Here is a 14,047-nt window from a genome sequence, read left to right on the forward strand (position 1 = left end):
CTTATTGGGACCTGGTGTTGTCTTACTAACATGAGCATGTTACTTAGTGAGGGTAAGTTATATTGCATGATCACACTAAACTTGAGGACTTGAAGGCTCAGCTAACTGGAAACAGAGGGCCTGAAAAATGAAAGCCATCGACAGCAGATGACCTTGTACAACTGTACCCTTACGTCCTTGGGGATGAATACATTTGACCACACTTCTCTTTGCCAAAACAAAGCACAGCTACCATACACTTTTGCACAAATCATTACACACATATACATATTCATATCATAAATAAGTTTTATCAAACAAAGTAGTAACATATTACAGAGGCTCTTCAAGCATTGCTTTACACCTCACAGTGTACAAGGCACAGAGATTTCATACGGATGTGGAAAGTATCAGCTCAATTCTCAGGATCATTGCTGTCCTTGTTAGGGTTAGTCTGGCCATTGAGCACTGCTGGCATTTAAGCATCTGTCCATGAAAGTCCTTTTTGTGTGTGTGGTGTTGGAGTTTCAACCCCACATCCCGGCTCATTACAAAGGCAGGAGGCTCCTTCCAAAGGGCTCCCTCCTCCCAGAGACAAGTAACTAGCCAGTGGGCTCCTTAATCCTTCCCTGCCCCCAAATATACAAAGAAAGCCTTCCCAGGGTACCAGCAGGATAGGGGAGAAAAGAGGCAGAGAATGTCAGAGAAAAAAGGGTGATAGAGAAGACACACAGGCATGCACTTGAAAACAATCCACATTTCTTTAAGCAAAACAAATCTATTTCCAAGCAATAGCTTTCCAGAGGATAAAGGCCTTTGTTGTCATGGACACAGTGTAACTAAAGACCAATTTAGGTATTCAGAAGCTTGAAGCTGAAGAGCAGTCCAAACCCAAAAGCTTTTTTCAGCTGACCTTTTGTTTTGGTTTGAGTGCAGAGCTCATGTCTATGAACTTTGGGGTAGTAGCAGACTGTGTGGTGTGGCTATTGCAGTGCCTACGTTACAAGGTGGTCAAAGAGGGGAGAAGGATCCAATGCTGGTGCCCTTTCTATTCCTCCCTGGGTCTGCTTTTTGCTGTGTCCTCTTGACGCTTCTCTTCGATCCTTACTGACATACAAGACAGATGGTTCTTAACAAGCAGTCATTTAAATTTTTGTTCTGGAACTCTCCTCTCTCCTTTGACGTCCCTACCTGGAGTTCCCTAGCTTTCCCACTTTTTCCCTCTGCCCTGACATGCAATCCCCATATACCAGGCTTAATTGTATACCCCTTGGAAGTCAGCAGGAGTCGGGGAAAAGACAACATATGCAGTTTAGCAAGCTCGTTCCATTCAACCAACGCATTTTTAGGCATTTGGTCCTGAGAATTGCGTGAGCACACTATTTTTAACATTTTCTATCACAAGCATGCTAAATATTTTTTGCATCATTAGTGGCTTTTTAATGCACATTTTAAAGTGTTTTGCAAGACCATACTAAAATTGTTTTTTCGCATTTTATTGCATAGGCCCCTACATGTGGATTTTGCTTTCACTGGTGCAGTAAAAGGTATCACAGTCACAATCCAGTTTCTCCAGGACCAGTTATGGCTCCTAGAACTCTTGTTGCACTGTCACAAATGCATGTATTGTCAATAACACCAGAATGTTTTTGTTTTATTTCCTTTCGGCAGTGCTGTACACAGTCTTTACCCTCAAAGTGAATCTTGCATAGGACTTGTTGATAGACTGCTGAACTGCAGGGAGGTGAAAGAGGCATCAAATGTTGTGACACTACATGTGACTTCTCTGCCGTATGCCCTGCAAACACAGTATACCCAAATCAGCCCGTACAATGAGATCCATTGGCCTTCTTCATTCAGTAATGTAAGAATTGGGTAACTTTGTTGTTTGTAAATATTTATGAAACTTCTAAGAATGAAAGCAACCATCCACTGTATCTGGAAATTCTCCAGAGAGCCCAGTCATGCTAGTTGATAGGCATGGCCCTACTTAGTAAGTTTCCACAAATAAAGTCTTCCTTGGATGTGCTTATACCAAGTATGAAAAACAATATCCAGTGTATATTTTGTACTTTAATATGAGCAAAGGGTTCTAATGTTTCAATCAGTTTTTGCAAATTTAAAATACAGTATTCAAAAATGTTAATTTCCATTCAAAACATGGTGGTGTAGACTGCATGCCATGCATCATGTTTTGACGAAAAGTTAAAATGTTTGAATATTTTAATTACCTATAAAAATAATTCTGAAAATACTGATTGCTTGGGAAATATGATTATACAGTGAAATGATGAGGCAAAACCCGAGTGCCCCCCGCTGATGAACTGCTCATGTTAAAGTGGAAAAGTGAGGATTGCTTGGTAACTTGCCTGCCTGGTGTGAAGGTAGTGGACCTCATGCACCACCTAGATAAGATTTTAGAGAGTGTGGGATGGAGCCAATTGTTGTGATACATTTGGCTACCAATGACATAGGAAGGTACAGGAGGGAGGTTCTGGAGGCTAAATTTGGGCTGTAAGTAGGAAACTGAAATCCAAAACCTCCAGGGTTGCATTCTCAGAAATGCTCCCCATTCCATACACAGGACCCTAGAGGCAGGCAGAGCAGGATGAGACAATGGTGCAGGGAAGAGGGTTTCATATTTGTTAAAAACTGGGGAACTTACCCTGTGCATCATTGAGTATACGCTGCTATCCTAAAGCTAGCCTCTAACTGTATCCAGCTAACTTTAGGATAGGTCTGTGGCATGACCAGAGTTAGCTGGATAAGTTACCCATCTAACTCTGAATATCTGATAATTTATCCATCTAACCCAGCTCCTCCTTGGAATGACCTTGCCCTACCCGCCACTCATTCGGATTAAAAGGTATCCAATAAGTAGTTATCCAGCTAAGTGGAGGCCACTGATCATGAGCAGATAGTCAGTTTCCGCCATTTAGCCAGTTAAGTCTATTACTGCTAATACAGTAATTAATAAGCAATAGTAGCTTGTGATTTATCTAATGTTTGGGTACTTGCCAGGTACTTGTGACTTGGATTGGCCACTGTTGGAAACAGGATACTGGGCTTGATGGACCTTTGGCAGACTTTATATTCTTATGTTCTAAATCAAAACTTATCTGGCTAAATGGCGCTGAGTATCTGTCTTATAATGTATTATGCTTTTTGCTATCACAATACTAAGCTGTCTCCTTGTTTTCATCTGGGAGAGCTGGGTACAGTTCCAGAGCATGGTGTCTGCTGCTCAGGCTCCCTGAAGCTGAGAATGCTGGGGAGTCACCATTCACAGCCCCTGGGAGGTTGGGGGGTGGGGGAGAGGGTCAGTTCCATTCACTAGACAGGGTGCAAACGGAGAGACTCTGTTTTGACTCCAATGTAATAAGAAATGAATAAAAAAATATGTGCTGAACATAACACACATTTTTTTACACACATATTAAAAAAAAAAGAGTCAAGTCCCAAAGCAGTAAGCTAATGGTATGGTAATGCATCATTAGTTAAAAACAAACAAACAAACAAACAAACAAACAGCATGGTAAACTGAAAAAATGTATACAGACTTGCTTAGCATGCATAAAATATGATTTATGCACATTCACTATATTATCTGCAAGAAGATGTGTTCTGTGTACAAATCATATTTTATGCACTTAAATCCAAAATACCACAATCTTGAGGTTCTGCCCTATAGAGTAACAGCCCCAGAAAGTTTACTCCACCTCTGACTATGAGTTAAATTTCCAGCATTAAGAAAGCATGAGTTAAGCCTATGCATCTCTCTGCATTGGGGAGGAATAGGCAATGCTTTATTGAAATGGAATTTCCTTGAAGAAACGCTAATTTGTATGAACAATTTTACTCACGTATGTATGTACATTTTGTGTGTGCTATACTTCTTGAGGACAATACTCAGCTGTGGGGCATCCAGATAAATTAGTCAGATATACTTATCCAGCTAATTTATACTGGATATTCCGTAGCATGCTAAATCTAGCCAGCTAACAAGTTAGCCAACTAACTCCAAGTTATCCATTTAAATGTTTAGTTTTGAATATTGACCTCCCTATGGGAGAAAAACCTTAATAAATCAGACCCTTAGCCAGTTAAAGCTGAATATCAGTATTTATGCAGATAAGTTAGCCAGAAAGCTGACTCCAGCCTGGAACACCCTTACTCCACTCCTGACTTAACTATCTGTGATGGGTAGCGGGTGTGTGAGTCCTTTGTGCTATGGCATAATTGATGCAGCCTTGAAGGTGAACCCACAAGGTCTGTGCTGGCAGCTGGCAAAGGCACCCTATAGCTTCATCATTACCAGCTGCCTCCCTTTTAGGTTGAGCCCTTGGCTTTTGGTGGCTGGAAAGTCTTAGCGGGTCCCTAGGGCATGTTAAAGTGGAAATAGAACCAAAGACAGGCCAAGGTTGGGGAAGGCAGCTAGCAAGAGTCAAGTCCAGGCAGCAGACAGTCGTGATCAGGTCCAGGCGAAGTGTCAGGTCTTGGTCGGGTCCAAGCAAGAGGTCTGGATCCAGAGAATCAGGCCAAAGGTGGATGAGGACACATGGAAGATACTGGACAAATGAATAGGACAAGGGTAAGCTGGACAAGGCAAGGCTGGATGGCAAGGCTGGATGACAAGACTGGGTGAAGAACAGGAACAGAGGAACCAGGAACACAAGCCACCCATACTACAAGGTAGAAGACTCGTTACTGAGGTGAGGAACTGTTGTGGGGCTTTATCTTATATAGGCCGGGAGGTTGACATCATCTGTAGGCACCACTCAGGGATTCCCGCCCTGTGTGAATATTATGTGTGCACATCCGTGTGCACGTCTAAGGAAGGGCAGCGGCTTGACCAGGATGATGGCATTCGGCAACGGCAGGATGCCATCACAACTGGAGGCCTCTGGCAGCATCAGGCAGTGGCAGGGATGAATGTGGCAGCTCAGGGAACCATCTTATGAGCCGTCAAAAGTAACACAAGGAAACGTGCTTTTTCTGTCGCCGGACCAATCATCTGGAATTCCATCCCAGAAGAAATTCGTTTAGTGGCAAATGCAAAAGAATTTATTTATTTATTTATTTATTTATTTATTTATTTATTTATTTATTTAATATATATTTCTGTACCGGACTTCACGAATGGAATTCACATCAGGCCGGTTTACATGGAACTTAGGGGATTAACAAGTATAACCAAACAAGAAAGCCGAAACAAGCAAAGTTACATATAACAAGGGCATTGAACTTGGGGGCTATAGTAGCCAGGAAGTAGGCAGAGCGGAATTAACAACATATAAATAATATATGACGGGTTAAGAGATTAGTAAACATTAATAAACATTAGTAAATTTTAAAAGGCTCTAAAAACATATCTCTTTGCCGCTGCATACATTACCTAACAACTCCTTCAGTTTAATAGAACACATTGTCATCAATACAACAAAATTTGTTTTTTGATTTTTGTTAATCTTTTTAAGAAGTCGTTTTTATTAGTTTTAATGTTTTTTGATGTATTGTTTTATTTGAAATATTATGCCTGTTTTAATTTTGTTCATTTTATTATGTATGTTATTTTTGTAAACCGCTTAGCCAGACAGATCCTGTTTAATTTGCGGTTTATAAATTCTTTTAAATAAATAAATAAATAAATAAATAAATAAATAAATAAATAGAATAGCCAGGTAAAGATTTAGCTGGCTAAGACCTGGGTGGTTAGTGCAGCCAGATATCTCCAGCTAAAAAATCCAAAGTCAGTCGGAAAAATGATGTTGAATACAGACCTCTTTGTTAAATTGGGAATAAAGTTGCACACAACTGTGTGTTAACATGTGCACGTAGCCGAGAGCACCTTATTGCGTGGGAGCTTCTGTGACTGAGGATTGTAGCTGCAATACCTGGGCTATATGGGAGGAGGGGATAGGTTAAAAAATGGATACATTCCTGAGTGGTTTTAAATGAAGGCTTGTGTCACCGTAGTCCAGTACAGACTTGGTTCCAACTGAGCTGGAAGCCCAAAGAAGCAGTAGGAAACTGATCGGCAAAAACAAGATAATATAACATCGCTGGAAACTAATGCACTGCATTGCAACACTCTCTACATGTACTTCTGCTACTAAACATTTCTACAGCAGTACTAGATGTATGCAGTGCTTTACAGATGCTTAAAATATAGACAGTCCGTGCTCTGTGGAGCATATAATGTGGTTTGGAGTCAGACAAGACACATAATTTCTAGTAATCACTTAAATATTACAGTAAAACATGTTTAATGTGAGAGCCAAGATCAGGAAGAGTCAGGGGTTTTAGATTTAAAAGGAAACTCAGAGGATGTTCTTTAAGTGGAACTTGAACAAGGCTAGAGATGGAGCAAGCATACAAACTCAGAAAGGTCATTCCAGGCACGTGGTGCAGAAAAGCAGAAAGTGTGGAATCTGAAGTTAAGAATGAAGAAGAAGGGCACGGATAGAAGCAGCTTGCTGAACAAACAAAGGGCACAAGGAGGGAGATGAGGAAGGAAGGTAAGAGAGGAAGTTGCTTGGAATGCAGAGTGAATGCACTTACCGCAGAAGTAATAGTTTAAACTAAATGTGAAAGCAGATAGAAAGCCAACGTAGAGCTGTGAGAAGAGAGGGGCAGCGTGATCATAACTGTGCTAAAGGAAGATAAGCTGCGTTGCTGAATTTTGGATAGACTGTAGTGGAGAGAAATGCTCAGTGGCAGACCTGTGAGGAGGAGGTTGCCTTAGTCCAAGGGGGAAGCGATAGAACAGCGGATAAGCGTTTTGGTGGTGTGTTCAGAAAGGAAGTGGCAGATTTTCAATCACATTAAATGACTCATTTTGCTAATGCTTTGAATGTGAGCAGGGAAGCAGAGAGAATAGTAAGAGACAAACCTAAGGCTTTGGGCTTAGGGGACAGGAAGGATGATGTTGATGATGATATCCACTAAGATAGGGAAATGTGTGTAAGCCCCTTCTGAGGTAATATAGGGTGTCTGTTGCCAAGGTACAGGTAGTTATCATAGAAAAAAGAATCTTATAACTTCTTGCAGGATCACTCATCTGGATGGGGTTAAGTCAATGTCTCAAAAGCCCCCCTCCCCATGCCACACTTGGGTCTCCCCACATAGATTTTCTGAACAGTAATATTTCCCCCTCGGTTCAGCAGATGTAAACACATTGACAACAGTAGCGAGAGTTGTAACTTTTACTGAAAGCAAATAAGAAGAAGCATTAGTGTCGTAAAACCCACAAGTAATAACAGAAAACAGGGAAACTTCAACCCAGTGAAGCACATGTTGCACAATCGTTAATTATGCATTAGTGTCATTCACTTATAGCAAATAGCTGATTACTTAGCAGATCAATTTTTTTTTTTTTATTATTAACAATTTTTATTGCCATATTGCAAATTACAGCATTGATACAAAACCATTGGTACATAAGCATTGTTACAAACCAGTTAGAACATTATTTGAGAATGTTATCTGTATAACCAATGTCAAGAATACAAATCAATAAACATTACTGAAACCAAGTCGTAAGTGTCTAACTATAATAGGAAAATATTCAATACCACCTGGTAATGCTAGTGACCTAGATAAGCAGGTACTAAATCAAACAACATTTTATACCCATCCCCTCCTCAACCCTCCCCCCCACCCACCCCTCTGGGTTAATCGGAGCTGCTCTGCTAGCTAAAGGAATGAAATTCAAGGATGATAAAGTGTCTATGGTAACAGGTCGTGGCTCTCGGGTCATGCAAGGTTCCCTCTTAAGCGGTCTGTCCAGCCAACCACTGCTCATATAGCGCCCATGTTTTTGAAAAGCCCAGCATGCTCTGATGTTTATAAGCCGTAATCTTGCCCAAAGTATACATAACATGAACCTGAGCCTGTATCTCTGCCAACGAAGGCACCCCTCTCTCCTTCCAGAGGCGGGCAATAACACACCTAGTGGCCGCCATTACATATTTAAGGAACCGCATTAGTGCTCTATTGTCTCCCTGTGTATTCACAAAAAGTAAAGCTTATACTGCAGTGATAGCTATAGGCGTGTGTGAAATGGTCTCCAACCACGTCGAGACCTGGGACCATACGGATTGTATATTGGGGCAAGTCCACCACATATGCAGAAATGTACCCTCTGCTCCACATTGTTTCCAACACTGCGCCGACTTGCTGGGGTACATACGATGTAGCTTCACTGGGGTTATATGCCAATGATACAGTAATTTGTACCCGTTCTCAATGTGCCCGGCGGAGATGAGTCCCTTCCCCATGTATTGGAAGACCTCCATCCAATCATTTTCTGAAATCGTACCAGGTAAGTCCCGCTCCCAAGCGCGTAAATGCGCATAAGTGTAAATGGGTTTCCCAGTTAACATCTTGTAGATGCGGGAAATAACTTTATCAGTTTTATCCGCTTGGCGGCATAAGACTTCAAAATCCGGGATGCCTTTGGCCAATTCCAAGTGGACAGCCTCTGTCTGGCAAAAATGGCGGACCTGGAGGTATGGAAAAAGATCCCTTTCGGGCAAGTGGTGTCTAGAGCTGAGTTTATCAAAGGGGATCAATCCGCCCGGTTCCCAAATATGAGCTAATTGAAAGATTCCCCCAGCCCTCCATCTGCGGAATACCGCTGACTGTTGGCCTGGCAAAAAGGAAGTCTTATGAAATAAATAAGAACTATGATAGGAGACCCGGGTCCCCACCAACACATTCCTCCAGTGGGACCAAACAGTATAGGTACTGTGGACTGTTTCCGGAAGCGCAGTGGCAGCAGCCCACGTATTTTTAGGTTGCCACAGTAAAGCTGCTAAAGGCATAGTCCCCAACACTGCCTGTTCCAGGCAAACCCATAATGGTTGCCTCTCCCGCTTGTGCCAATCAACAACGGCTTTAAGGTGCGCCGCCGCATGGTACCAATGGAGGTTAAGGACACCAAGGCCCCCTTGTAGTTTTGGGCGATATAATACTTTTCTGGATACTCTCGGCTGTTTTCCCTTCCAAATATATTTTAATAACCTCCTCTGCCACTTTTCTAGCAACTGAGAGGGAATTGCTAGAGGGAGCGTCTGAAATAAATAGAGCAATCTGGGGAGGATATTCATTTTTAGAACCGCTATCCGTCCCACCCAGGAAATGTGATACCGGTCCCATTCTTCCAAGTTATGATAAATTTTGTCCATTAGTGGTGGGTAATTTAACTGAAATAAGTCCTCCCCTGCGCCAAGCTGTATGCCTAAATATTTAATTTTCTTGGTTGCCCATCGGAAAGGATGAGTTCGTTTGAGCTGATCCACCATAGAGGCAGGGGCTGAAATATTTAATAATTCTGACTTGTCCCAATTGAGTTGAAATCCCGACAGCTGTCCAAAGTCCAGCAATTCTTGACTAATAGCAGGGAGGGATTGATGGGGGTCTGTAATGGTGAACAAAATGTCGTCAGCAAAAAGTGACAATTTGGAGGAGAAATCACCCACCGTTACACCCGAAATATGCGGATTATTTCTTATTTTCGTCGTAAAGGGCTCCAAAAACAAAGCAAAAAGGAGAGGTGAAAGCGGACACCCCTGTCGGGTGCCTCTACCTATCTGAAAAGTATCAGTGTAACCCCCATTCACCTTTAGCCTCGCCCGAGGAGTAGCGTATAGTTTTTTTATCCACCCCAAAAAGTGATCTCCTACCTGAAAGGCCTTTAAAATGTGAAACAAGAAGGACCAATGAACAAAGTCAAAGGCCTTCTCGGCGTCAACCGCCAATAGAAGGCTAGGTACAACGCTCTGTCTTGCCCACCGGATAGCGTCAATGGTCTTGCGCACATTATCCGAGGCCATACGACCAGGAATAAATCCAGCTTGGTCGGGATGAACGAGACCAGGTAATATAGTGTTAAGTCTATTAGCAAGTATCTTCGCTAGCAGTTTCAGGTCCAGATTAATTAAAGAGATTGGCCGATAGGAGCCACAGAGTGAAGGGTCTCTGCCTGGTTTCGCCAATATAGTAATACCGGCGGTATTAGAGACCTCCGATAGGGACCCTGTAGCCCTTAGAGAATTAAACAATCGGACCAACAAGGGTGTCAGGGTCTCCGCATATTTTTTATAAAAGGTAGCCGTAAAGCCATCCAAACCGGGGGACTTGCCTTTTTTTAAGCTCTTAATGGCCCAGGTAATCTCGGCTCCATTAATCTCTTTATCCAATAGGGCTTGCTGATCAAGCGTTAAGTGTGGCAGAGGGATACCCCGTAAGTATTGCTGGATCTGGTCATCTTGTATGGCCTTATTGGTAGCATACAGTTCTTGATAAAAATGCAAAAAGCGCTGACGAATATCCCTGGTTTTAGTCAATATAGTCCCAGACCCGTCTTTTATTTTAATAATGGTATTGGCATTCCACTGCTTTTTCAATTTTTGTGCTAATTGCCTTCCAGCTTTATTCCCCCCTTCATAGTGGAGTTGCCGAACCCTTTCTAATCGATAGGCAATATCTGCTACTTCCAGACCCTCCAATTGGCGGCGGCATTGGTCCATGCGTGCAAGGGTTTTTCTGGAACCGGACTGTTTATGCGCCAATTGCAATTCGGTAATCTGGCGCTGCAGGCGGGCCTTTTCAGCATTCTTGGTTTTTTTCACATATGTGGCCCTAGCAATTAATAAGCCCCTGGTAACCGCTTTTAAGCATTCCCATATATTCAAAGGTGTGGTATCATTATTATCATTTCGCTGTAAGTATTCCTTAATGTGGCCCCTCAAGACTATGGAAAAAGACTCATCCTCCAACAAACTATCATTAAGTTTCCAGTATTGCACACCACGGTCATAAGTCGATATCTGTAACGTTAGGCCAATGGGGGCATGATCAGACCATGTGATAGCATCTATAAAGGTATCAGTGACCTGATTAATAAGAGGTTTCTCTACCAATAGAAAATCAATGCGGGAATACGTATGGTGCACTCTGGAAAAATAAGTATAATTCCTGGATGAGGGATTATGTGTACGCCATGCATCTAAGAGCCCCAAATGGGAGAGAAATCGTTTAAAGGTTTTCCTATCCTTGCTGTTAGGTGGCCTAGTACCCCTGGAATTATCCACATGAGGATTTAAAGTCAGATTAAAATCGCCCCCTACAATGAGGCACCCCTCCATGCTCAGTTCCAGTCTGCGCTCCAGGGCACAGAGGTAATCCCCCTGGTTAGCATTGGGGGCGTAGACATTCACCAGGGTATAGAGCCCCTCACCAATCCGGAGTACCAAGATAACATAGCGTCCCTCTGGATCATGTATAAAGGCTTTCTGCTCAAAAACGATATCCCTGTGAATTAGGATTCCCACTCCAGTATATTTATTGCTTTTGTTGCATGCTGCCCAAAACTGATGGGGAAAAGTAGCATTTTTCATCATGTGTTCGTACCTGCGTTTTAGATGGGACTCCTAAATAAAAGCAATGGTGGTCTGCTGCCTGCTCAATTCACTAAACAGAAATTGGCGCTTCCGGTGGGAGTTTAGTCCCTTAACATTAAGGGACAGGACTTTGAAGTCAAGCATTTTGAACACAATATGGGACAACACGCGCTGCAGTAGAGCCTATACCTATGGTCAGGGAGGTGGTGTCTAACCGTAGGGCTATAAAAGCAATAAAGCCATGAACACTCATGATCGCCAGCAGAGCCACCCACACGCCATGAGCAGGTTCGCCATTCCTCATCCTCTGATTAAGACTCAAGCCACCCAGAACAACCCCTAATACCCAGAAGACCCGTCCAAACGGATCCCTCCTTGGGGAACCATTTACCATGAATAGAGAGGAAACAGCCATCGGGTGTCCAACCTCCCCCCCCCCCCCCCACACACAACCATTTAATATCATTGAATTAGAAAACTATATGAATAAACAATCCTCCTCTATAAGTAAGGCAGGTGCCCTGCCATCCGTCGTTAATCGTTGCATCCGCGAATTCTCGAAGTAGTTTCCCATCTGCACAGAGTCCCTGTATAGTCAGAGGCACAAAACCGTGGCCAGAACAAGTCCGGGGCACTCACGTGAAATCCTGAGAGTCAAGTATTCTTTGGAGGGGATCGCGCCTGGTCTGGCATACGGCGTAGCCTTCGTCCCCCCTTGTTGACTCGCTGCCACTTGGGGGCCTCAGCACGGTGTCCTGTCGTCGGGCCTCGTTGCAACGCCGCCTCGAATCCGGAATAGCCCGCTGCTTGCAAAATGGCCGCTTCCTCGTGCGCCGCTTTAATCTTGTGAAAATTACCCTGCAGGGTGAAGGCCAAGCCGAACGGAAATGTCCAGCGGTATCGTACGTTGTCCTTTCGTAGCGCCTCCGTGATAGATCTCAAATCTTGTCGCTTTCGAATGGTGGATGGTGCTAAGTCCGCGAAAACCATAATTGTATGATTCTCCCAGGTCCATTCCATCTTCTTTCGGGCCGCCACCGCGATCCTCTCCTTGGTAGCATAGTCGTGGTATTTAACAATAATGTCCCGGGGCCGATCAGATTGCTGATTTCCCAATGCACGATGAGCTCTGTCTATTTTAATGCGCAGAGCACTGGAGTCCTCCGAAGCGGGCCGATCTAACGATTCCAGTAGCATGATACTGATTTTCTCAATGATGGCCCTACAGTCCATGTACTCCGGAGTTTCTGGCACCCCTCGGAAACGGAGGTTCTGGCAGCGCGAGCGGTTTTCTAAGTCCTCCACCTTGTCGGCGAGGGACTCGAGTTCAAGGGTTAGACTTTGCCGGTCCGCCTGCATCATTTTAATATCTTCGGCGCAGGCTTCGTTTTAGTCTCTACCTCGAAGACCCGACGGCCATTTTCCGATATGTCCTCCTTCATCTCGATCGACGCAACAATGTCCTTTTTATAATCCTGCAGGTCCTGTCGAAGATCTTGGCGGAGTTCTGTAAACCAGCGTTTTAATTCCGTCCTAGAAGGTAAGTCGTCGTCAAACGGAGTCGCTTCCTCAGAATGTGGGCTGCCCGGTTCGGTATCTGTAGCGGTGGCGGCGGCCATATTATCAAGGCCCGCCACTTCCAGCCCTTCTTGTTTCTTATAAGAAAACCTGCGTAAATCTGCAAGTTTTTTACGTTGGGACATCGGAGACTATAGTGCTCACGACGGGCAACCTGACAAGCTAAAATATAGCGCAAATGAGGGGGATTGCAATGGATAGTAGGCTGTGTGGAGCGGGAGCCCTCTTTCACCCTGCCATTCACACCGGTGACGTCACTCCTCCCTCATTCACACCGGTGACGTCACTCCTCCCTCAGCAGATCAATTTTAACAGTAAATGTAGCACAAGTTTTGTCTGTTATCTCTAAATGTGCACAGAACCTTCGCCATTGCAGCCCATGCTAGAATTCCGCAGTGGCGGGCTGGGGCTTTATTTTCCTTCGTTTATACCATAGTCCTGCTCAGCTAACTGTTCTTCAGTCCCCTGGGCACAAGTCTGCACCTTGACCCCAGCTCCTTGGTGCATATCCGTGAGGCAATACAATCTCGTTTTAATAATGCAATTAAGTAAAAAAAAAAAACCCTGGCAGAGCTGGGAAGGTTTCTTTTTCTCTCTCTCAAAGAGCTGTCCCTCCAGGCAAACAGGTGGGGGCAGAGGCCAAGACTACTTTCCAACTGGCGTCCTCCTCCAGAGTAATGCTCTTCACTTAACTGTTGCTCTCCCTAATGGGGGCCAGGTGTAGCAGTCCCATACTTTTTCCATATAAGGTGGGGTACAGGCAGACACTCCCCTCAGGTCTCTGGATTCCTGGAATAACTGATAAATGGCTTCTTCAAGCCCTACCAGAACAGGAACGACTCTTTCTCTCTCACAGTGTGGTACGTCCTGTCCTCCCTCTTCTCTCAGCTGCCTGGGAGATTCAAAGGCCAAGCCGGAGCTGCTTTTTTCTTGTCATCATACATTTGTGCAAGAGTTCTACAACTCCCATTAACTCCTGGGGTCAGCTGACTCCTTGTTTCTCCCTGCAGCTTCCCCCCCTTCCTTCTAGCTCATTTGTTTTTCCTGTTAACTCTTTGGTGCTGGGTTCTGTAGACAGCAGCTCA

At 43.9% G+C, this 14,047-nt stretch overlaps 1 protein-coding gene across 1 annotated transcript in view; it reads left to right on the forward strand.

The window, feature by feature from the left end:
- The window catches only part of GREB1 (growth regulating estrogen receptor binding 1), a 607,716-nt gene that overhangs the window by 422,147 nt on the left and 171,522 nt on the right, over window positions 1-14,047 (forward strand). Inside the window, 1 exon segment of the mRNA XM_029595920.1 lies at window positions 1,651-1,843. Within this exon segment, the coding sequence (XP_029451780.1) occupies window positions 1,651-1,843 (193 nt within the window).

Source organism: Rhinatrema bivittatum, chromosome 3 (assembly GCF_901001135.1).
Source record: "Rhinatrema bivittatum chromosome 3, aRhiBiv1.1, whole genome shotgun sequence".
Taxonomy (NCBI): Eukaryota; Metazoa; Chordata; class Amphibia; order Gymnophiona; family Rhinatrematidae; genus Rhinatrema; species Rhinatrema bivittatum.